This window comes from Lycorma delicatula, chromosome 4 (assembly GCF_047948215.1).
Source record: "Lycorma delicatula isolate Av1 chromosome 4, ASM4794821v1, whole genome shotgun sequence".
Taxonomy (NCBI): Eukaryota; Metazoa; Arthropoda; class Insecta; order Hemiptera; family Fulgoridae; genus Lycorma; species Lycorma delicatula.
This window is the reverse complement of record NC_134458.1, coordinates 35837403-35864529: the sequence shown is the minus strand read 5'-3', so window position 1 is coordinate 35864529 and position 27127 is coordinate 35837403. Positions and strand designations below refer to the sequence as shown.

Here is a 27127-nt window from a genome sequence, read left to right as displayed (position 1 = left end):
TTCACTCTTTAGGTTCTTCTATTCTTTAGGTATATATTATTCAACCATGATTAAGAAATCTACTGTAAAGCCAATTCTTTCTAATAAATTTCAGTTAAAAATCAGTCATCAAGAAATCGTGAAATTAAATAAATAAAAATAAACTGTTATATTACCTGATTATAACTTTGTTTTTCATTTCTTGAATCCTCACTTATTCTTGAAAGTTCTACAGCAACAGGTAAAGCAGGTGCTTCACCGCCAGGAGTTCCTGTATGACTAGAATTATTAGCAGCCACATTACTTTGAGATACAGCTCGACCATCACTGCTAGCAGTAACAATTAGCGCTCCTTCACATGGACCCTAAAGTCATTAAGGATGGATTCAATCAGAGGCCAACAGAGAGTAATATTCTTCTCTTCTATACTTTCAATAATAATTAAAGCTGAAAATTCTTCATTCAATTTAAAAGAATTTTTAACAACAAAGAGAAGAGGGTGTTCAATTTTAATTTGCATTAAAATCTCAAAATTGTCCACTTATTTTACAAACTCATATCCTACAAAAAAAAAATAAATCACCTCCTGCCTTTACGTTATTACATCCGATGCCCATTCACAAAAAATTACTTTTTAATTTCAAAATAATAAGGAACTTATTAAAAGGAACTGAAAATGTTTACCATTTATTTACCAGTTAAGTTTCTATTGGTCAAAACCATGAGAAGAATCAAGGAAATGTTTAATAGAGATTTAAGAGCAAAATTTAGCCATATATGGGAAAAAAGTTTCCATAAACTGACAAAATACTTTAAGTTTATCCCATGGATGCAGTCGTAATTTGTCATTCAAACCTAACACTGCGTAATATGACAACAGTGGAACAAATCTCATTTACAACACATCACATTGTTCACAATAAAACAACTAATTTTTTCCCAATCTTAAAATATTTTGAGGACAAGAATGCTTTAGTTTAATTCTTAACCACTAAAAAATCAATAAATTCTATTGTATAATTATTACTATTATTAAACTGATGATTTTTTCAAGTCATGGTGATTCTTGCTTGTTTTTACATGTCTAAAAAATGTAGAAAAACTTACTTTTACTTATGCCCTTCTTAAGTTAAAAAAAAACAACCAAAAAACATCTATTTCTCTTTTTTTATTTATTAGCTTTTAGTCAAAATTCACATTTGAGTAGTACAGAAACACATAAAACAATGAAATTTTAAATCCACCCACAATTTTATAAAATAAATATATAATAGCATGTGAAGGAAAAAACTCATCCCAAAATTTGAGCAAAGACCAGCTCTTTCTTATATGAAACTTCACATCTATTATTAGTTTCAAATCTTTTTTTTTTACATCATATTTATTTGATAATGGTCACAGAAATTAACCATTATTTTTGGAAAGTTATTTTGTAGGCTAAGTAGAAATATCAGTAAAAATTACAATAAAAAAAAAAATTACGTCCTGCCCATTTTTAAGTTAACACATAGGCTGCAGATTGTTTTTAAAATTTTATTCAAAAATTACCATGTCAACTAATTACAATTTTGTCATTCTGTTTTAATATTTTCATTGTTAAAAGTACTGTGTATCAATATGTAATGCAAAACTCAAAAACTTATGAAACATATTTGAACACAGGAGCGACACTCTACACAGACAATTTTATACTTCCCTGGAGTTGGCAAAAATATTATTACAAAATACCCATCTTGTAGGGATGCTGCGTAAAAATCATAAAGGATTACCCTCTGATCTCCATCAACAGGTTCCTAAGGAACAGGAGGTGGCCTATGAGTCTCCGGAAGGTATTATCGTCCTTAAATGGATGGACAAAAGAGAGGTTCATATGCTGTCAACAAAACATGCACCAGAAATGGTAACTGTTGGAAAAGATCATTCAGGAAATTATAAACAGAAACCTTTGGCTGTAGTTGAATACAATAAAACAAAGATGGGTATTGACTTGGCAGACCATATGCTTCTTATAGTACTTCTGTAAGGAAAACGGTAAGGTGGTACCATAAGGTGGCTGAAGATCTTCTGTTGGGCACAGCAGTAGTCAACTCTTGGGTAGCCTATAGGAATAACCAGGCTCTAAGTAAAAGTGTGTATCCATAACATATTGAGAAATTTGATGGGTATCAAAGAACACAAATCACTCATTCATAAAAATTGTAAAGGACAGCACATTCTTGAGGAATTTGATCAGTTAAAGAATTCAAAGAAAAGGCCCAGAAGATACTGTAAACTGTTACCAAAAAGCATTAAAAAAAGGAGGAAGAGGAGCAGCAAAAAATGGACGAAAAACTATAGTATTTTGTAACAAATGCCCAAATAAGCCAGCATTGTGTAAAGAATGTTTTGTTGAAACTCATAAATAATTTTCATCAAAAGTAAAACTAATTCTATTTAAAATCATGTCATTTTGTAATTTCTGAGTTCATAATATTAATTTTATAAGTATTTTTATGAGTAGTTGTAATCTTTGTCTGGTTTTATTTCTTGTTAAAATCAAATTTGGATGTTGTATTTAATTTTCTTATTTTCTATTTTAGTATTCTGAAATTTGTAATTTACTCGTATCTTATGAAATAAAAATAAATATTTTTTGAAAATGGTAAAAAAAACTAATAAAAAAAAAAAAAAAAATCATAAATATAAAAAGAAACTGCCCGGGCCTCTTTTGATCGGCATAGAAGCGCTAAATGACAGCTACATTTGCCAGTTACGGAGAAGTAATATTAAACAAAAGAATAGTGCTTCTTACAGTTCTAACCTTCAGCAGACCATTTAGTACCCAAAAAATTTCTAAGACAGTGTAGGCTGTTCTACACAGGCAATTTATTATAGTAAGTAACCTTTAACATGCTGGTCGCTGGAGACCGGCAGTATGCGAAATGAAAGTGGTTCTGCCAGTTGATGTCGGCCAGCAAAGCAGCCAACGTGTTATCAGTCTACTTTTCTATTTCCAATGCATGTATTAAACGAACACTTCCTCTGTGTATTTTTACGACAAATTTCTATATTAGGAATATATAATGAGGTCAGTTTAATGAATAATTTTTCAAGCATTTAATACATTTGCATTATTAAATAAAAAAATAAAGAAACTGATTATTTTTAAAATAGTTAACAATATTTAAGTACACATATTAAAAAAAATTATGTTTTTAACTATTACAACAAATACAGAAAAAACCAATATATTCTAAATTACTACTATCAGTTCATTAAGTAAAAGGTGATTACCTTTTAATTTCATATATAATGTCTACAGAATTCTTAATTTAAATAAGCTGATGATAGAGCATAGGAGAGTGTGAAGGAACACAACTGAAAATATTTAATTTAAATTATAGTGTAATACTGGCAGTGTTTTACGGCAGTTTAATTTTACTAAAACCATTTTTGATGATGAAGCGAACCCTTATAAATACTTAGTTAACTGACAAAGTTTTATTATAAACTGAAACTAAACAATAAAATAAGAATAAAAAATACATTTTTTATTTATTTATAGAACTAAAATAATACCTGTATATTAGACACATTTTTATGTTCAGGACTAGGCATGTTCTCAGCCTTCCATTCATTGTCTGTAGTTTCTTCAGAGTCATCAAACTGCGACTTCCACTGAGATGCTAAGGTTAAACCTTAAACAAAGAAAATTATGTATGTTATCAGAGAATCTATTTGAATCTTTTAATATAATATTTAATCATGAAAAAATTCAAAATCAAACAGCATTACATGAATCCAATAAAATATTTTCTACAATAATATTTGTTATTTTTATAAGGAATAAACTTACCACTAACAGACTTATATGAGGCTTATTAAAGCAATTTCTACAGATAAAAATGCCTCCATTAAGTAAACCTTCATCCATGTTAAGTTAGCAATTGTTTATATATACACCGGATGATATTTAAGTATGGAAACAGCTTTATACTGTATAGGTGAGAGATATTTGGAGGCAGAAAGAAATGGGGTTCTACATAGTTAAAAAAAAAAATTGCATTATGGTGGGTTTTTAATTTCTGTCCACCATCTTGGATCCTCCATATTCAATCAAACTAATTTTTTTTAATAGGACAGTATGACACATGATTTTGAGTTAAAATTTTACAAGAAAAACAATTGTGAAACTGTTTTTCTGTTACTGCCTTTGTTAACAGGCATTTAAAGCACAGGCCAGTTATAAGCAATCCAAGTTGCAATGACAGAAAAAACATGTTAACAATAAAATGAGGTAAAACATGCCGAGTGAACAATTTTATTGCATTTTACATTTATAATGCATACAATAATGAATCTTAAACAAAGCTATAATATTAATAATAATAAACAATACCTAACAATTAACAATACAACAAATTAAATGGCTATATCAACTGATACTATTTACTTTATATATTACAATATTTATTTTACAATTTTAAATAAATGTTTTTGATCGTAAATTACTAATGAAATAAATTTTGAAAGCATACCGTTCTATAATAAATGTTCAAAATGCTTCCACTTTAAGCTTGGCAGTGTGCTAACCTCAAGTAATATCCGTTTATAACTTGTATCATGTGTGATGGTACATGAGAAAATTCATCAATTATTCTTCTTTTCAATTTGCCAATGTCTGCAGATTTTGTTTTGTAAACATTATGATTCAGGTATCCCCCAAAAAAGTAATCCAGAGATAGATCTCAGACCTGGCAGGCTATTTTATGACCTATTCAGCAATTTGGAAATTGTTCATTTAAAATTTGCCATGCCCATAGATAATGAGGTGGTGCTCCATCTTACTAAAACCACACGTTATTATTTAATTCTTGTTCAACATTTTCCCAGATATTTGGTAAAATCCTAGCGGCTAACAAGTTGCAGTAAGCATCTCCTGTAAGTTTGTCATCTAAAATAAAAGGCCCTACAATAAAATGAATAAGATTCCTGTTAAAAGTTCACTTTCTGAGGGTGCTGTGAATGAGCTTCCAATATCCATCTGAGATTATTATGACTCCAATACCGACAGTTTTGCTTATTTGCCTGGCCATTCAATATAAAAGTCGCTTCATCAGTAAATATTATTGAATTAGAAAATTTGCATCTATGTCTAATTTTTGCATTACAATACTCAACTTGGCAGTCAAAATCATTTTCTGGAAGTTTTTGCACCAAGTGTAGCTTATAAGGGTGAAATTTATTTATTTTAACAATTTTTTAAACTGAAAAATAAATGTCATTTTGGACAACCGCTTTCTAAATCTATGAATGAGGGTCTTCAACAAAGATCTGCAATACATCTAATAACTTTGCATCAGCTGTGACAGTTCTTGGTCTACTGGTGCAGGACAATTCTTTACAGTAACGATTTCTTTAAATCGCTGTACTGTCTCGATCACAGTTGATTTACTTACTGGTTCTCTGTTTGGAAATCTATTATTAAATAAATCACATACCTCTTATAAAGGCTGAACTCTGTCACCATACCCATACATCATCAACAGAGTTATTCTTATGGTTTCACTTAAAGAAGGCATTGTTATTTCAAGATTTAATATTTGATAAAACTAGATGAATGAGAAACTAATAGTAAAACTTTCACCAAAAAACAAATTTGAACCACTAGGCCTACAACTTAATTTTTATTACCACTATATCAAATTTCACCATTACAAGTATGATGAAGTAAAAGGGTGAAATGAGGGGTTAATAAGTTGCATTGTTTTATCTAATACAAACTGCACTGTTGTAAATTAACAGCTGATAGTAACAAACATCATCTGATATTAACACAAGTTAATTTTTATTTAGAAAATAATATCAGTTGATATAGTCATTCAATTTGTAGTTGTGTTGTTAATTGTTTATCAATATTGTAGCACTGTTTATAGTACACTATTGTGTGCATTTGAATGTAAAATACAATAAAATTTCTAATGCAGAGCATTTTACCTCGCTTTATTATTAACACGATTTTTCAGTCGCTGCAACTTTGAATGCTTATAACTCAATAATGAAGCCATTACCAGAAAAACAGGTTTCATCATCGTTTTTCTTGTAAAATTTTAAATCAAAATCATATGACCACCTTCCTATTTAAAAAAATTTGATTCAATAAGGCAGATCCTACATGGCGCACAAAAATTAAAAACCTACCATAATGCATTTTTTATTTTTATTATTTAGAACCCCATTTCTTTCTGCCTCCAAATACCTCTCAGATGTGCAGTATAAAGCTGTTTCCATACTTAAATATTACCTGGTATATATTCCCTCACATAACAGCATGAATACATTCTGTTTAAACATGAATATAACTTCCAAATACATAACATCTGCAGGCATACTATGTAATTAGAATTTCATAAATTTATATCACTACTCGCATAAATTACATTTCTGTATGGTTTTCCTGAAAATGTTGTTTCTGTTTGAAGTGAAATAAAGAATTTTTAAAAAAATATTGATATACACAATTCTGATTGGGATTTTTTTAGTCATATTTTATGTTGGCTGACAATCATTTTTTTTTTTACCAAAAATATAATTAAAAAAAAAAGTCATTCTTATAAAAAAATATATAACAATGTTTTGGGTATCATATGCAGTAGTTTGTCAAAAATATTTGAATATGTTGATTACCCTTTCCATAAGCACTACATATATATATATATATAGTGCTTATGTGTGTGCGTGCGCGCGCACACACACCCACATCTGTAGCTATTTGAATATTCCTGTAATATAGTAAAACATGCAATTATGTTTTCACTTCATACTACAATCTGGCTAATGAAAGAAGACACCTGAGTTGCAGCTATTAAAATAAAAACAACATACACCAAATAAAATCCTGTTGTATAATGTTACTTCGCTAGCAGTTTGTTAAAAAAGCAACAGACACATTATTTTGATAAATAGTAATATAGTATTTCTATAATTAAAACTTATAATTCTCATCATTTTTCAATGCAATCTGAAAACACATTTTTAAAAAGATAACAAAAGAGTGAACAATGTTAAAATTAGAGGTTCTGTAATTTTTTGAATTAAAATACCAATAAAACAACTTTGCCAAAATGAAATATTTTCACAATGTAAGTTAAATTATTAATTGCTAAATGTAATTAATTATAAAATTTAACATTTTATAGTAATTACTAATTTTAAAAAATGTACTACTTATAGTTCTGGTTTTTGTCCTCACTAATTGTTTTTAAACAAAAATAAAATTAAACAAAGAAATTATTTTCATAGTACTTTTTCTATCTTGGATCATCAAAACAGTAGTTCAATAAATATATGGCATTATCATTAATCATGTGAATGGAAGCGAGGATTAGAATTTGGTTTTCTAAACTGACAGGAGATAGTTAAGACCCAGCCAGAAACACTAACATCTTTTCAGTGCTGTCTTCTGGTTATCATCCTGTAGTTGGGTTCACACAAATTAAATCGAAATACAGCAGAACAATATGGCAGATAAAAATTGGAAACCTATCACAATGCAGATTTTTCTTTTAACTATGTAAAACCCCATTTTTTTCTGCCTCCAAATACCTCTCACATATGCAGTATAAAGTTGTTTCCATACTTAAATATCACTTGGAATTCCTGGCAACATCCTGGCTTGGTGATCTTGAGATATAAAATTACATAGGTATACTCAATATATAAATTAAGGATGCAGCTACTTGCATGTCCCAAGTTAACAAAGTTGTATTAAATATCTGACTATTTTCAAAATATCATAAATCAACCGATCAATCAATCAATTATTTCTTTGCTTTATTTTTATGTTCTAAACCATACTGTATTTATTTCCTGTTGCAATACTAGATACATGTACCAGGGAAAATTGTGGTTCTAGGTTTTTGTGAGAAAAGCAAGTTGCCTATTGTTGAAAAATACTATTTCAATACCCACAAATCTGAAGAGGCGGGACTTCGCGATGGTGAATAATCTGATAAAATACAGCTTATTTAATGATGGAAGTGATGAGCTGACAGAAAATGAATTATTAAAAGCATGATTTTAGTATGAAGGATAAAGGACAAGAATGACAATAATGAAGATATTGATGATAAAATTAAATCTAATTTTAAAATGGATTCATTAAGTGAAATTCTCTAAAGTTAAACACAGTACGATGTTCTAGCAACTATTTGAGTTCAGTTTTCTGATAATGGTGAATTTGATCCATCAATGGAAAAATGTTTAATTTAGAGGAGAGCTTGAGATTTATTATAATGACATTGATATTTTTTAAGAAATTTTTTTTTATACTGAATACATCAAAATATTTAAATAATTAAATTTTTTAAACATAAACAATAGGTAACACTACATTATCATTTCTTTTACATAGAGAAAACTTATGAAATATTTTATTCACATTTGCAAAAGTAATATAAATTTAATATAAAACAATATTTCAATATCTGAATTGAGTACTGTATATGGTACACTTTAAATTAAGATTAAAGTTTTTATAACTTTAATTTGAGTCTGAGCTAAGTTTGACATTATATCAAGCTTCTTGAGGACTCGCAATAAAAAAAATCATCAAATCAGAATCTAATGAAGCCTGATTCTCAGCGATATTAAAATTCAAAATTAAAACTATTACAGAGTGGCTATTAGAATTCAATCTGTAAATTTAATTTATTAAGTAAACATTTAAATAAGCATTGTAAAATCTGCGATAGGTTTGAAGATAAAAAAAATTGTTCATTTTTGTGGTCTTCAAAATTTTCATTGGCAAGAAGTGTAACAAAATAAGTCTAGATGGCATCTCAAAACTGACATAACAGCTGTATGTATTGTGGGATACATTTGAAAAAAAAAAACTGTAAAAACTCATTAAAAACACTAAAAATATTAATTTTACTTTACTGAATCATTAAGCCCTTTTTCAATAAGATTAAGGAATTAATGTAATCAAAATTTAATGTTTTCTAATCTAACAATGTCTAAAAAAATCCTACAATTGAATGTTAATTCAGGCATCATTAATTTTTTATATGGATGAAATTTTCTTTTACAAATTATGAATAGTTTTAATACCTTCACAATTCAGATGTTTGTATGTTCTGTATCTACATTGAGATGCAATTAAAAACAGCTGGCAAAATTAAAAGGAAATGAAGTAAATCACCTTTCCAACAGGCTAAACTTACATATTTGCTTAGGTAAGATCATTAAAGATATAGTAAAACAGATTAGTAATAAATCTAGATATTTTTAGATTTACTCAGTGATAGATATGAGTGGAAAAATAGGACAATACTAAATACATGAAGTAAGTGAGATATACACTATGATAGGAATAAATATTACAACAAAAATATTTCAAATTAAAAAATGTTTTAAGATCATAAGAACTTTTTCTGTTATGCAAAGAAAATCTGGCTAATATACAAATTAAAAAAATATATATCGGTAGTAAGTAAATATGTTTACCACTCCACATTCATCCACTACAAAAAAAGTTCACAATAAACCATCTATATTTTAATCACAATTTTTAGGCACACTGTTTTAAACATATTGTCTACTTACTTACACTATAATACATTTGTTATTAGGTACAATATTATGTAAGTTTTTGAGACAAATAAAACTATAGTAGCATGCCAAAATATATCTAAAATTAACATAATGAAAGCTTATTTAAGTCAGACTGACAAAAAAGAACATTCTGATACCTTGGGATTAAATATTATAAAAATAATAAGGAGAAAAGGTAAAACTATCAACACATAAGTTGGCACAAAAAACTACTAGCGTTCAGCAAACATCTGGCATAGTACTAGGCCGACTGGAAAACATTCAGTTTAATATAGATATTTATAACCAAAAATACATACAATATTATTTAATTAAAACTAGTTTTTACCCCAATTAATATTATTTCAAAGCACTTTAAATAATTATTTTTTTCTACTCACTTTATTGCAGTAGCTTGCAAATTCCCAAGTTGCTATTGTCGGTAGATTCTAAAGAGTTCGTGTACGATTCTGAATTCACATTTATCACAAACTGTCGATTTGCACATCATATTAATGTTCATCTTCAATGTACTTTTTTTAACATTGACAACATGCTCGCAGACATCACTCCACTCAGCTTCAGACACTTTATGAAATTCCTCTTCAACTTAAGAACGTCTGATATGTTAAAAGATGTATTTCTTCTAGCTACTTGCCCTTTCACTTGACTCCAAATCATTTCAATAGCATTTAGGTGGGACTGATAAGGTTGCAACCATAGAACTGTGACCATAATTTTTGAAAATGTCATCTATTAGAAATTTCTTCTGATTTTCTTTGTGTAACTTTATAATGTAATTCAGTCTTCGTCATAGCAGGAGAATAGTTAATTCATTGCTTGGCTTACCACTTTATCATATCGCTTTTTAAACAATTAGAATTAGGTTGCTTTTATAGCAGAACATTGTGATATGATGCGTTATCTAGTACAATGACTGACCGAGGTGGCAAGATGGAAATACACTTCTTCTGTAAACATTTCATGTACTTTTCGGAATCCATCAACCATCAATTTGTGATAATTTCCTTTCTTACTTGAATCATACATAAGTAAAGCATTGTTAATAAATCCTTTATTACAACTGGCATGAACAATTATTAATAGTGACCCTCAGATACTGGGTTTTTTTAGTCTCTCATGAAGGTTTTTTGTGTGTACCCACAATTATGGTGTCACATGACTACTGTTAATGTAGGTTTCATCTGTGCATACAATCGGTCTTCTTTCTTTGCGAAACAGGGAATTTGTCATAGAAATTTCATTCTTTGCATTTTAATGTCTTGCCTTTTTATCAGTATTTTCCGGTTGTCTTCTGTTTTTTTTTTCCCCCATCTAAATCACATTTTACATAATATTTTCCTTAAAGATCTTCACTTTCTTTGAAATTAATTTCTTTTTGCATAATTATCTTTAGAATAGGAACACATATTTTGGTTATATAAAATTTATTTATTAAACACCTCAAAGAATCCGTGTCAAACGAATCTAAACTGCACAAAGTACTGGAACGATTTACATATTTTCTCGGCAAAATGAACACGGATGGCTTCTCAGTTTCATCTGATTTTCCTTCTGCTATAATTCTTTGGACCGTTTGTTTTGATACTTTTATCGTTTGAACAATCGTACTCAGCACTTCAGTTTTCCTCACTATTCTGGTTCCGGCATTGTTTTGTAAAAAAAAATTGTAAACACTGAATATGATTTTCCTCACTCGACTATGAACTACTATACCTCTTCTTCCTAATTTGGGCATTTTAAAAGGAAATAACTATTGAAATATTAAAAATTTAAATGAGTGAATTTATGACAAAGCCTTAAATGAAAACAACACAACAAATGGTAAAAATAAATCACTAACTGCTACTCACTTCATTAAGTAAAATATACACTGCAATAAATGTTTCTATAACCACTTCTAGAACACAATTACAAGTGATGTGTCACACATGATTCTTCACAGTGCAATGATTACAGTAGATTAAAATTAAGTAAATGAAATTAGTAGAATCGCATGTTGTGTTTACAACAATTAATAAATAGCACATTAGACATGTATGATTCTACTATTATTAGTTGCTATACAACAGGAAGTAGGCCTAGATCATATCAATATATAATTTAGAATAAAACTCAACAATTACATTTGCTACAGCAAGTTTATGAAACTTGTTTTTTTTTATATATTATCATACCACAAAAGTTATATAGAAAATGACAATGTTTTAAGTCTGCTTGTAACAGAGGCCAATGCATGCAAAATGCTAGTACAAAGGCTTTCAGTCCCTGTGCCAACACATGTGCTGATACATATAATTCTTTAAAAGAATAAAGAATTCATGTGCACATATTGCTAACAAAAGGTTGCCAAGTGAAAAATACAATTTAAAAAATTGGGAAGAATTTAAGATTTAAAAAAAAATTTTTTAGTAATCTTCAGGAAAAAAGGTAGCTGCTACAAATTACATGAGTAATTGGATTAAAATAGGTGGAGGGGGGGGGGAATGTAAGATTGGTTAAACACAATGGTATGTAATGATAAAAAAAAAGAAAACACAGGTTAATATAAATTAATAACAGTCATGCTTATATCAAGAATTCACCTCCACCTCCTCTAGTAACTTGTTGCATGGCTGAAACATTTTCATCATCCATAACTGCAAACTGTGTGACTGACGCATCCCTGTTGTTTTTTGAAGATAAAAGAGACCGAGGCGCTGTAGAGGAAGTAGGAGGTGTAAGAGGTGGTGGAGGCCGTCGTGATCTTGGGCCACCTCTTAGTATGCTATCTGAAGCGGAAACAATGGGGCCTGTAAAGAAAAAGTAAATGTATAATCATCAATTTAATGACTAAATTTTTAAAATGCTAACAACATTCAGGATCTGGGTCATAATCAAAAAAGGAAAGGCAGACCAGAAAGATGAGAGAAAATGATTTGATCATTATAATAAGGGGATATAGAATTAGGGTGGCACAGGAAAAACTTAAACATTTCTTAAAGAGGGGTGGCTAGGAAATGAGGTGTATATATATTTATAAAAAATATTAACTTGACCAGAATTTCATTCAAAATATAAATATACGTATTTGGCCTTCAGATAAATGATGAAATCATTTTTAAATAAATTGCTTCAACCATTTTTTAAATGCTTTTGTGTTCCAATTAAAAACATTGTACACCCAATACAGCACCAAATTTAAAATTTATATTACATGTAACAAACATTTAAGAAAAAAATTTCCACAGAAATGAGTTTACACAACATGTATAAATAGATCTTATTCTATTTTCAGCAAATTTAAATTTAATTATACACTTATAATTTACTACTTAAACCCTTTAATGAGGACCTGGCTGAACAGTTTATATTTTTCCATTTGCTACACAATTCTGAGTTTGGGTGAGGAAGACTGAGCCTCACCTCATTCCTACAGATACTAAAGTGACTGACTCTTTAGTATCTATAGGAAAACCAACTTGATGCAGCACTTATTTAATCAAGTATACATATAATCCCTGATTTATCATGTGTCATTCCCACCTGGAGTAAAGTAAAGATACCCTGGTCTCCTACGGGATTGCATCATGATGGGATGTCCACTAACTACAGGAAAGGCTGAGTTACTCCTTTGGAGGACTCTATTATATTTTAACAGTCCTTCCACAAGTAATTTTCCTTTTATTACAATCCATCTCTTTCTTGGTATTTGTGTAGTTAGAGGGTGGCTATGCCTGTATATCTATTTTGGAACTAATATTTCTTATTCAGTGGCTGTACCAGAAACCCAAACTAGAGCTGACATGCTAATTGCTTAAGCTGGTTTCCCTTTTTTTCTGCATAAAACAATAAAATACAATACAATTACTCTAATTGTTCACTCTCTTTCAGTGCTGTGTAAGCATTTATTTACTGTTGTTCCACTATCAGCACTGTTTTGCTAATAGTCTTTGTCACAATTAAAGATTTAGAAACATATATTCCACTATGCTGTTCTATGTACTAGTACATAAACAATATACAGAAATATTTATTAATATTTCTGCATTCTGCTATACTAAGATAGATTCACATAGCCTATTACGATGCACCAGAGGCAAAGATGTAGCCCAACTGGGAAACGATGTATGTATATGTGTATGTGTGTGTGTATATATATATATATATATATATAGTTACACACATGTGCACACACACACACACACATATGAATGATTGTTCATCCATTTAAATTTCAGTCAGTCATATATGTTCTCCTTCAAAACCACAATTCCTACGAACAGCAAATCTAATTTTGGCAAAACTTGCAGAGTATGGTTGCTGTAGTACTGGATTAAACTTCCGCTAATATTCATTACAAAAATTAAACAAAAATATAATCATTCTAACGAGGAGGAAATGAGACAACCTAGTTAACAGTGGGCACGTGGTGACTATAACTGTATGGATGATGACCAGGCTTGATAAAATTTTTAAACGCACACACATACTTTTTTATATCATAAAAATAATACACTCACATATAGGTTTTATTTAGAAAATATTTACTGTCTTAAAATAACTTAAAGTTCAACTTTAACATTACTGCTACCTTTTCTTATTTTTCTATCCAGGTTTCTAAGCTGTGTTTCTCGATTTCTGTCCCACTTGTTATCAATTCTAAATTCAAAACGGCAAGGTGAGGGAAGGATAGAGGAATAATACTTCGAACGAAACATAAATATTTCTGGAGGAACTGCTGCTAAGAATTCAGGAAAACATGCAAAATATCATAATTATTTGATTAGTTTAAGTTTAATTAAGTCTTACAAAACATAAAAATCTATGAAATTAAAAAAAGTAAAAATAATCAGATGATAATTTAAATTGAAGCAGATCAATATCACCAAATTTTCTTAATCAAAGACTTGGTTACAAAAATTGGCCTTAAATTTGATTAGACTATTTTTAAACTTATCTACAATTTATTCAGGAATTACATTGACAGGAAATATTTGATCCATTCCAGTGTCACTCAAACTATCATACAATGATCTTTATTTATGAATAATTTATATTCACATTTTCTGTAACTACATAATCTATGAAAATGATCATGCTTCATTTTAATTTTTTTTAAAATGATTTCATTCCATTTTTTGATTTTACAACAAATACCATTAAAAGACTTTAGATATTAATCTCCATAAAAAAATCTCAAATGCAATATAAAATGTAAGTGGATAAATAAACTATAATAAAACATAATCATGCATAGAAAACAGGAAAGGGTTTCAAATGCTTTGGACCAGTTTTTTTAAAGTAATTATTATTGTATTAATTAGAAATAAAGAGCAACACTGAACGCCATGCTAAAAATGACTTGATGCAGAATATGAGACGTTTTTTGAAACCTAGGCATAAGGGAATGTCAATAACTCTGCCTTTTACACACACACACACACACATACTCTTTAGTTACAACTGAGGTAGAATATTTATCACATCATGTACATATAGCTCCTTACAGATATATGTTAAAAATTTAACAGTAATTTGTTGGTGTGTAAAAACTATTTCTTAAAAAAAAACTACTTCATTTAACTTATAACTATTTTATAATTAAAAGTTTTGTTCATTATCATTATAACAGCTAATTTGATAGCACCATGTTGTATGTATTGGCACACATAAACTGGTGAGGATGGTAATGGGGATAAGAGGGTTAAAAAATGTGTTCTTTCTCAATTCCATAAGAGCCAAAAATGAATAATCCAACAATATATGTTGAGTTATTAATCTCTACAAACTAAAATTATAATTCTTATAGCATACTACTTATTCCATTTTTCTCTCATCAAAATATTAGTCAAATTAAAATAATCTAATTTAAACTCCAGCATCTAAGTTGACCTTTTAATTTTTTTAAAATTATATTTTGAGCTGAAAAATCTTGATTTTTTCACTAGAATGGATAGAATTTATTTTTATGGCATATGTGAATATTTATAAAATAGGTTGTTAAAGTTATTTTTTATCCTTATGTTGAATTTCAGCATTTTTATTGTTTGATTTAATTCTCACACAACAAACTATATAACTTTTTTTAAAATGGCAAGGTATTTCAACTTTATCAAGTAAACGTAACAAAGATTAATTTTTATTTTAAGTCTATCATATGAAATAACACAATAACAACAAAACTTATCAAAAGATGCTAATAACAAATATAATACTGCTATTTTTTGTATAAAGTTGTTCCATTTTGAATAAGATAGCTGATAAATTACCATATGAATCTTCCATTAAAAAACTGATTCATCATTTGTGAATAATTTTTTTAATATAAAAAACAAAAAATATTGTTTATTTAAAAAAAAAAAAGAATATGAACAAAAAATATGGAAATCTAGCACCTAACCTTGAATAAAACAGAAAAAGAAATCACCAAATTCAGTTTAAAAAGCAAAGCCTAATTGTTAAAAAAACCTAAATATTACTATCTTTAAAAAGCTGAAGTGTCATTTAAAATTCAAATAATTTTAAACAATAAAAAATTTAACTTTACACTAATAAAATGCAAAAACTCCATAACAAACATATCAGAAACTACTAAACCCACTAATGTTTTTATTTTATTATTTTTTATAAGAATGCAGACGAGTAAAAACAGTTAAAAATAAGTATACTATATATAAAAATGTATGTAATATTTTATAAAGTTTCAATAGGAACACATAATGTCATCTTATTGTAAAAATATGCCTAAAATGATAAATTATTATAATACAATATAATATAGCAAATCTGATTAACTGATGCTGCAGAATGAACAAGGAACATCATCAATGGAGAATTTTGATCACAGAAGACAATTTAATTCATGCCTAATATTTCACAGTATGTTGTTTAGCACTTCATAATGTTTCTGAGGAATGCTTAACGCATAACAAATTCTACTATTTTTTCATCCCTTTACCCTTTAGAGATACCTAATTTTCTTGGTGTCAGTTGATATGCAATAATCATATTCTCTGTTTAATTTAACAGTTAAATGCAGCTTCCTCCTAATTCTGAAACTTTCACAAATCAGTCAGTCTGATGTGATTTTGCAAACATACCACGCCTACATTTGTTCATCACTCTGGTATGGTATTTTGTTTAGAAGCTGATCTAATTCGGATATCTACACTTTTTAAGCTCAGAAAAATTATACAAATTATTTACAAAATGCCAACACCTACATGTAGTGATTTTTCAAAATACAGAATTTTAATGATGTTAAAGGCCTTTTTTATATACCTTTAACCGGGTGTCTAATGCATTTATTAACTACCCTGCGTGGGAAGTAGGTCATGTGTTCACAATCATAGTATAGACAAATATCCTACTTCAGGCCACAAATCATCCTAAACTATATTGTGATGAAAAAGAATTATTGTTCAAATATAATTTACAAGAAAATATGATAATTTTTAATATTTATTATTAAAAGGGCTTTGAGAAGTAAAATGCATATCCAACTCCAGATTCTATAAATAGTAGTGGGAACCTTACTGGTTCTGAAAACACAATATATTATAGTTTTAAATGTGGAAACTGAAAACCTCTGAATTAAGATGTTCAATTGAATTAAAGAAAAAAGAGATATTAGTAAAATTATTAAAAAACTAATAATAGTATTAATAAACTAATAACATAAAATTATTCTGGATGAAAACATGCTCAATTTAATTTTCTTAACATGCAACACAAACTATACATCAATTTACCATAGTATTCGTAATTTGCAGGCTGTTTGTTATATTATTCGCAAAATGCAGGAACCTGATCCACTTAAGTTTTCAGTTCTCCAAAAATGATATTTTACTTTAAAGATTTTTTTGTAGAAGTAACTGTACAGATGACCACCTGCTTAATTCTCTATATTTTGTCAAATAACAATGTTCTATGGACCAACACTACAGTAAACTAAAACGAATTGCAGTATCTTGTTAATGAATTAACCATTATTTTTATAGCTGGATATAAACAAAAATTGTCCAGTAAGATTACAAGCTGAATTTCCACGAACTTTCCAGTATAAGAACATATTGCAAATGAACACAAACATGGAGAATTAAGTTAATTATAGTGTTTACTAGCCAAAATTTAATTACTAAAAAAATTGTTTACGCCACTTTATAATGCATAAATGAACCAGGTAAGAAGATGATAGTATAATCAAATTTTCTTGAAATACTAATTGCAAAAAACTGACTTAAGAATCTGAAATTCATTTTTTCATAAACTAACCAGCAGTAGCTTTGAACATAGATATGTAACAAATTTAAGGTCAACCCTCCAAATAATTTTTTTTTTAAATTACTGTTCAAGGATATTAAACAAGTAGGTAAAATTTTATGCTTGGAATAACTGTTTGGCAGGTTAAAACAACTGCCACAAGTTGAGACATATTATTTATTATTAATAATAATATCATTTGATTTTATAATCCTCAGAGGAAGACCAGTACATAGCTGAGAAACTAACTGTGTTCATTGCAAAGTTGTTATTATTTTTAATACCTTTTGGAATCACAAATAATGAGATCATTTTTTCTTTTCTCTCACCTGATATCAAGTTATTATAAATCTGACTCGTTAGCTACAGTTTGTAATAATCTTAATTAAATTCCAGTTGAATTATCATACATAATATATAGTTACATAACACGCAGGTCAACTCATTGTATCAATTCAAACATAATTTAAAGAACTTTTTCTAAGATTAAACAGAAATTTACCAAAGAAGTAAAGTTTAAATTACAAATATGACTGTACTGTAAAATGTATTTATTGTTAATTTCAGAACTGTGACTACAGCACGCTCAAACAACTATTTTAAGTATAAATTGCCAAGTATTATAATCAGGCTTTGTAAACCTATAAGTAAATTTCCTTTTGAAATCATATTTTGTTTTTAAATTTGAATGCACAATATTTTTAACTGTAAGCCATGTATAAAATGAATTTTTATTTATGTTAAGTTGTAATTTGCAAAAAGATTTAGATAAAAATGAATTGGGATGCAAGTAAATTGTTATTAAATAACAATGTACTTGCACAATGTTTGTCATTAATAGAAAAATGAAGATATTTAAAATAATATCTTGTTTCAAAATGCACAAGATGATTACATAGTATGTGATTGTCTGAAAGTCCAGAGAAAATGGACACTCAAAATTAACTGAGCAGAGTTGTGCAATTCGATTGTTTGCGTTGAAATGAGGAAGTGATTATCTCCAACACTTGGAAAACTTTCAATATACATAACTGAGCAAACCTTTTAACCTTTTAGTTACAAATGACAATGTTATAGTATGAGTCACAAAAGAAAAAGTTTCGTTTTGAAAAGTTACATCTTATGATCTGCTTGATGGCGAATTTACTTTTAAACTATAATAAAAACCTTTTTTCTTTTCTGAATTACTGTTATGATTTATAATTTAGGTGAAGAAAACCTGTACAAATTTAGGCAAATTAACATAAAAAATGCTTCCTTTTCCCTAAAGATCGGTTTTAACACTCCACATCTTTATTAAAGAATTATATTAAAAAAAATTTGTCTAGAGATATTTAATAACAGTTTCATCTGTCATAACTTTTTCTAATGGTTGGTTTCAGTATGGATGCAATTGAAAAAACAGAAGAAGCTATCTGGCTCTCAATAAAGATAGGACATTTTTTCAGTGAATTGTGCATTTTAACAACTCTATTACAGTATATAGGTAGTTTCATAATTTAAACTAACAAATACAAAAAAGGGTTGAGAAGGAAAGAATTTATTAAAACATTCCATGCACAAAATCCTACCCACCCCTTTACTAAGCAGGAGAAATGCCCACTACTGAAACCAAGAAAACAAAAAGCCATCCTTAAATTTGTTTTAATATAATTTTTATATAGTCCTGAAACTGTAAAAAACTGAAATTGTATTACTGAGAAAATAGACAACACTTTTAAAAAAAACCTGTTATTTTTTATGTTCATATTGTCATAATTCTTGAAGGTCTTCTTAAAATTAATTGCAACTCATAACAATAACACAAAAAGTAAGAAGTTTTAATGCAGAATAAAACTCAACGTTTTCCATGAAATGCTTCGATAAATATAACTCTTCAAATGAAAGTCTTCTCTTTGTGATAAATACTGTAATAACAATTACATAAATGCTTAATTTTTTTAAAAATAAACTATTTATTTGTAATATTTTATTTTACCACACTACGTAAAGAACTTGAAAATTTTAATTTAAACTTTGATGTATTTCTTTAATTTTGTAGTAATAAGTGAGTTTCCAAGATCGTGGATTACATCCAGAACTTACGTATATTTAACTAAAACAAAACAATGCTCTAAATTTTTAAACCATATATTAAAAATTATATTTTTTGAATTAAATTAATATTAAGAAAATTGTAGAGATTTACTCTACACTTAATCCTTACATCATATGATAACTAATCTAATGATTTTAAATTGATAATTAGTTACATTGTAATTAAATAGCTTTAGTTATAAAAAAGAAGGTTCTTCAAACTGTTAGCTCTACATATATATGAACAAGGCTACAGAAGAGGAACTAGTCTTCACAATTCAAATCAATTTAAGACAGCAGCCTCTGTAATATGAAGTTGTACACAGACCTATTTAAGTATAAAAAGACTTTTCCTGGTAATAATGATAATATTATTATGCTTGAAGTAATATAAACAAAGGTTTAAATTTTTATAAATTAAAGGTTTGGGTACTTATATTAAATGGATGAGGAACAAATAACACGGAAAGTGTGGGAACAGAAAAAACTGCAGATTACAGCCATAGGCTGTAATCTTTTTTTTTGTGTAAACACAAAAGAACTATTGAATCGAGGAGAAAATAAGTAAAAGATGTGATCTTGAAAGAGTGTTGAGAAATGGTTCTTCAGAGAAAAGCCATCTTTCCCTCTGATGAATCACTGATGGTTTAACCCAGAGTATCCTGGAGAAGTAGCTAATGAAGTAGTACTCTTCTCGATTAGCATAATATAATTCCATTTATTTTATTAGCAATATTAAAAAAAAAATTCTGTATTCCTATTATCTAAAAATTAATAAAACTCTGGACACAATTAGGATGGATTCTAGCGAAGCTATCAAAAAAGCTACTAAAACCCCATTACTGTGAATTAATACTGTTTCTTAACATTTACAACGTAGTGGCCAACAAAATATATTAACATAAACATTTATATCTTTCTGAAGACAAGAGTGATCAATCTTTAATATGAAGTAATAAAATAAATTTTATCAGAAAATTAATCGAGTCGACACTCAATTCTCTGAAATCAATCACTCCAAGATAAGCAGACAAAACAATAAAATGCAAACACTACCTTTGCAATAAAAGAATTAAGGTGTATATTTATAACGCCAGCAGCTTCTAATTTTGGACTTTTTATCTAACAACAAAACTATATAGCATACAATATCATAATGTGGATTAAAAACTGAAAATCAGGTAAGAATAAAACTAAAGAAGAGTATTATCAAGGAAGTCGACAAGAAGTTGCCATTCATGATATTTATTACACATCAAATTACATCGGCCAAAAAAAACAAACTTAATTTATAATAAAAGTTAATTATTAAAAGTATGGAGGCAGCTGTAAGTGTTTGTTAAAAACATGAAGATATTATAAATCAAATGAAGCCAACTCAAAAATATCCATAAAAAGGCAGTGGCTATCCATTTTATTAATGTCGAAAAGGTTAGTATTAAAAATATCTATGCAACGACTTCTTCATAATACTGTTAAATTCCAGTCAGGATAAAAAAAAAGTGAGTATATAGAAACAATTAAACACAGTTTTGTATAAAACTAAATTGATCTGTGCATTCTCATGATTATTAGAATAATATTCTGTTGTTGAACAAAAATACTGGAAAAACTTAGTCTTATTCATCTTTTCACAATAGCTTAGGCAACTTTCACAATATAGTTTTAACGATTGTTTTTATTTTAAAACTTCCAATATGAGAAACTCCTGGATTTTATATATATAAAACAATTTAGTACCGCAATGCTCATAAGTACATATTACATTGAACTCTAATGAAATACTGCATTTCAAAATTCATTTAAGTGAAAGTCCATATATTCGGTATGATGTGTACAAAGTTGCATCATCAGTTTATATAATTTTATACGAGTTTATTTATTGTTATTATGAGAATAGATTATATATCTATATCCGATATGACAACCAATTAGGACTTCTGAAATCAGTATTAAAGCACCTCAAATTGGAAAAACATCCATTTATTATCATATAAATAATTTACACATGAATATGCTACAAAATTAATCAATTTATTATTTGATTATGACAGAGGAAAATAATGTTTAATACTGCTAGATTACTGGATATGAAACAATTCAATCTGCTTCTCTGTGCCAATGGTTTGATGTACTAGTCCCTATTAACTAACTCATTTGAACAGAAGAAAATATCTGCATGACAAGAAGAGTACATCATCATCCTGATGCATCATTTTGTCATCAGAGAATTTTCTTTACTATAAACTACATCTATATATTTTGTATCAGAGAAAATATTTTAAAAATTATGAATAAATATAAAAACAAAAGAGAACAAAAATTAGTTATACTGCATAACATGTAATAATAACAACTTCTCACTTATTTCCCTCTTTAAAAAAATATATATAGAAAATAAAATACAAACCGTAATTGTAATAGTTCTTCACCCTGATCTTTTATAAAACTGATTAAAACATAAAATTTGAATCATATTCTTATCCTAATTGTAATTTATTCTATAGAACTTGTCAGAGATAAAATAAATACTGAAGAAATATTTTGATTTATTTTTTAATTATTTCTTTCTTTTTGGGAGAGAAACATTTTTCAATGTATCTATCAGAACCAAAGGGGGAGTATGAATTTAAATATTTACATATAATTACTCACAGTTACAAGTATGTATATTACTTTAATAACAGCACAGATGCTACTTTATAAGATTGGAAAAATTACAGAAACAGTTCAAACTGATATTCCTAGATAAATATAAAATAAATAAAATTATATTAAATAAATGAATATAATTGTTATTAGTGATTTATATGTCTGATTTATCGAATCACTAATATCAGACATATAAATCAGTTATAACAACTTTTCAACAAACTGTTAGCTCTAATTATGATATTCACAGTTTGTTATACGTAGAACTGAATGAACTACACACTAAATTGTATCACCTTTTTAGCCATTAATAAAGAAAAATGAACAAAATGAGTGAATGAACTGCATGAAATGTAAAAAGTGTAAGTATTAGAAACTTAAGCCCTAAATGTAACAATATATTAAAGCAAACAAATGAGTTATTGATGTTATAAATCTCTGTCAACAAAGACAATACAAGTTGTTTACAGCTTAATTATTTATAAATGTGGAGGGGATTATAATATAGAATTGTTAATATTATGAAATTAAAAAAAAAGAGAAAAAAATAGAAAAAAACATTTAATGATAACAATAATTAACATAAAAGTTGTTATGCTCTATGATTGCAGCCAATGATTTCTACATTATTATTAGACACCATGATTGTGTAATACTAATAACATGTTAATTAAATATTTCTGTAGACCTGGTCTGTTGGTTTCAAAAGAATATTGGCAGCCATCTTGGTCAGTAATCTTTGGTGATTCACCACCCAGCACAGACTCAGAGTCATTGTTCAGTGAAACTGTGGCGGGTGTTTTGCTTCTTTCTTGTGGTGATACTGCAACTCGAAGCCTAGACAAGGCTGCATCAGCTGAAAAAAAAATTCACACAATGATTTGTGTGATCAATCAAATAATTTTCACTTCATTATGTACAAAAAAAACTTGACATTAGTAATAATGTAATATAGTAGCAGTGTGCATTTATTACCTCAATACTTTACAGCTATTTCTGTCATTAATTACTCTATTAACCTCTAATTATGAATTGTTTTTAAATTAAGAAACAATGCACTTAATTTTATAAATTGTATATTTTCTTTTTTGTTTAGAAGTCTTATTTACCATTGACATGTACATTAAAATTCCTATCTTCATTTACTGGCTCACCCTTTTTTTCAGATTCTAACAATAGGTTGATTTTCCATTTCTACTATCATTTCCTTTTGCTTAACCATGTTTCTTTTTCTTTACTGATACTGTGGAAATAATTGGAGTAAACATGGTAATGGTGACATCAGATAAACAAAACAAATATGGGGATTACACAAACGATTCAACTTTTGGGTTAGGGCTTGGCAAAAATCAAGCAAATTCTAAATTTACAATTTGCATTTCAAAAAAAGTGGCCTAAAGCTGAAATATCCTTATATAACAAATAACTAAATTAATATAATATTTAATGTATAATGAAATAGATTTCAGGTCAATATATATATATATATATATAAAAATCATGATATAATGCAGACATATTACTCTAAATAAAAGAATACAAAAATCCTACACAGATGACAGCATTTCATTAATTTTTTAAAAATCTAAAATAACAAGAGAAAAATGACATGAAATACAGTTAACTACACTACAAACGATGTTTTATTAAAAATTATACTAGGCTTTTAAGATCACTAAAATATAAGCAACTTATTATTAGCTTATTTCTGGTCAACAAAAAAATTTCATAAGTGATGGATTTGTGTCTCATTCAAAAGTTTATGAGGACAGACTAAATAATTTCTTTACATTCCTAGTATTTTCTATAAATTTCAAGGACCATTCTCTATGAAATTGCTTCACGTTCTTGAGATCATAGGCTGGAGACATCTATGAAGTGCATAACACCAAGTGAGCAGGCAGTATTTTTAATTTTTGTTTGCAACACAGAGCGAAAGAAATAAAGGGTTTTTGAGCCAATCGGTCACAAGTGGCAAGACGTGAATGCATAGTCATTTAAAAAGCAGTTCTGGGAAAATGTTCCATGATCCAGAAGGTGTCCGTGATTATTCTGAGTTCTGATGCTTTATAAATAATACTCAGTCAACACAGTTGCTGGTCAAATACTAATACATCATTTAGCTGAAAAATACCAGTTTCCGTCCCACAAAAGTAAATATACTACTAAGTGACTTTAATCTACATCTAGATTTTTGTCAGTTTTTTAATAATGGTGTAGAAAGAGCAAGGCAGATATAATAACTATCTCCACAGATGATTCATTACATAATGAAGAATACAGAAACCAGAATCCAATTATAATTCAATAATGATAAAAACTATCTAGAAAAATAGCTGTATGTATATTTCATTTAATAAAGTAAAATTCAATCAAAATTAGCGATGTTTCTTTTTAAAGACTAATGTTATTTACTTTCTGAGTAACCTTTGTACTAAATGTTTTTTTCAAAGTTAAATAATTGCTATTATTTAAAACAAAGATTTAAGTTAGAAAAAAAATTCCACCTGATTTTCTTTGGTTTTGATTGGCTGGATGTCGCCGACGATCTGCTCCTGACTGACTACGAGCTGATATCATAACAGCATCACCTTCACAATCTACTACATCACGATCTCTATCTCGTTCTCGTTCCGATGTTTTATCACCTGATGCTGGAGTACCAGGCATTGACACAGCTCTCCGCTGTTTCTTTGGGGAACCTAGTAATTCAAAAAAAAAAAGAGAGAGAGAAAAAGTAAATGCAATGTAGACAGTATTTTATAATAGCAGTCACAAAATTAAAAAAAATAGGTTTGGACATAAGACTTCTTCTTTTGGTACCACCTCCTCACTGGAGATTGGCAGTAATCATCTGGTACTCCTTTATCTTCCGAGTTAGCTTTATAACAGATCCAAGATCATGAATACTAAACCGCTGTCAAAAATTTCTAAGCCATAAGAACTTCTTCTAACCAATCTCTTGCCTTAATTCAACTTTCCTTTTATCAACTGATGACTCTATTTATTACCTTTAAAAAAATGATCAAAATATGCTGCCTTTCTCTTTTTTCAAGTCAATAACTCCTGTCTTACGTGATTCTTTGAAGAATCTCCACATTCATCACTCTATCCAACCAAAAGATTGCAAGAATACAAATTTTAAGGATTTCACTCTTGACTTTTTTTTAGCTCTTAATATTCATCCTCTAACTTCATATAACAATACCGGTATGACAAAACACTAACAGGTACATAAATATAAGACTTCATCATTCAGTTTTTTTTTTTTAATAAGTGTTAAAATATTGGTTCAAATTCTCAAATGCTACACTGCTGCTATATTACTATTCAATTAAGTATTATGTGTTATTGAATATAAGGATAAAAATCTAATTCTAATAAGTATACATAGAAGTTTAAAAAGTTTTGTAGTTTAAAAACTTAAAACATTTTTCAACTTTATATAAAAGGTTTAGCCAAGTCCAGAAAAAAGGGATTGTTTCTAGAGCTTTAATTCTGAGGGCCTTACTTAGGCTTTTTATAACTCGTGAAGTTCATAATCACACCATTTTAAATTTTTAAACATCATTGTCATTTCTAAAGACATATCTTCATAAGTAAAACTCACAAAGATTAGGAACACTGAGAATTCATTACAGATTCATTATTATAAATTATATATAAAAATGAAGCTATAATGAGCAAATTTTTTTACACAATTTAAAAAATCTATTATTACTTGAACATGAGACAAAGTGATCTCAATGTTGCGAGACTGATTTCAGGCAACCAAACTTTACGTAAGTTAGGAACCTATTTTCTTTTACAAAATGTAAATTAACTAAATAAGTGTATAGTTAGATAAGATTTTATTATTTATAACACAACAGGAACAGTTAGTTACATTGATAAGAAATCAAGAAAAATGGAAAACAGCTGACAATTGTGTACTAAAAAAAAATTAAAAATACAGAACTAATATAAACTTAAAAAACTAATTGTTAACTTACTAAGAACTGGTGGTGTAGTTTCAGCAGGTTGTGTAGTCGCATTACAGTTACGATCTATAGTCATCTGTTTATTTGTTACTTGTGGCGTACTCTGTATGGTTTCTAATCTTCTAGTACGACGACAAACTCCTAAAACGACCTAAAAAAAAAAGATTTTTCTCCAAGTTATTATAAACATGTTTCAATTTAAAAACGTTTAAAATGTTAATTTTCACATTTTCTATTTCAAATTACACTGATGAGATAAATTAATTTACTGATCAAAGATAAACAAATTTTCTTTAAGCAAATAACTTCATGTTAACAATAATAAACTTACTGTTATTTTACTACATATAAAACAGGAAAGAATTTTACAAAATCTGTATGAGTATACTTCTTTCTTTTAAGCTTTGTAAATTAAGAAAATTAAAAATAAATAATAAAAATTATTCCACAATTTTTAAAATCAAATTCTTCCGTTTCATAATTGATATAATGTTGTTAATCATTAAATAAAATACGTTCTAAACAATCTAAACTTTCAATGTATGAATTTTATATTAACATACAATTTCAGCAATGTACACTACTTTGAAAAATGTGTTCTG

The 27127-nt window shown here is 28.1% G+C and overlaps 1 protein-coding gene across 11 annotated transcripts in view; it reads right to left on the bottom strand.

Annotated features, from left to right (window-relative positions):
- The window catches only part of Asator (tau-tubulin kinase asator), a 492107-nt gene that overhangs the window by 29827 nt on the left and 435153 nt on the right, over window positions 1–27127 (bottom strand). For 7 of the 11 annotated variants that reach the window (XM_075362723.1, XM_075362717.1, XM_075362727.1 and 4 more), the window contains exons 9-15: window positions 26538–26676; window positions 25053–25247; window positions 23234–23401; window positions 14147–14296; window positions 12159–12365; window positions 3538–3656; window positions 156–344 (exon numbers count right to left, since the gene is read on the bottom strand). In XM_075362723.1, coding sequence (XP_075218838.1) covers window positions 156–344; window positions 3538–3656; window positions 12159–12365; window positions 14147–14296; window positions 23234–23401; window positions 25053–25247; window positions 26538–26676 — 1167 coding nt within the window. The remainder of the gene's footprint in view (window positions 1–155; window positions 345–3537; window positions 3657–12158; window positions 12366–14146; window positions 14297–23233; window positions 23402–25052; window positions 25248–26537; window positions 26677–27127) is intronic. The other 4 variants (XM_075362719.1, XM_075362718.1, XM_075362728.1 and 1 more) reach the window with 4 other exon arrangements.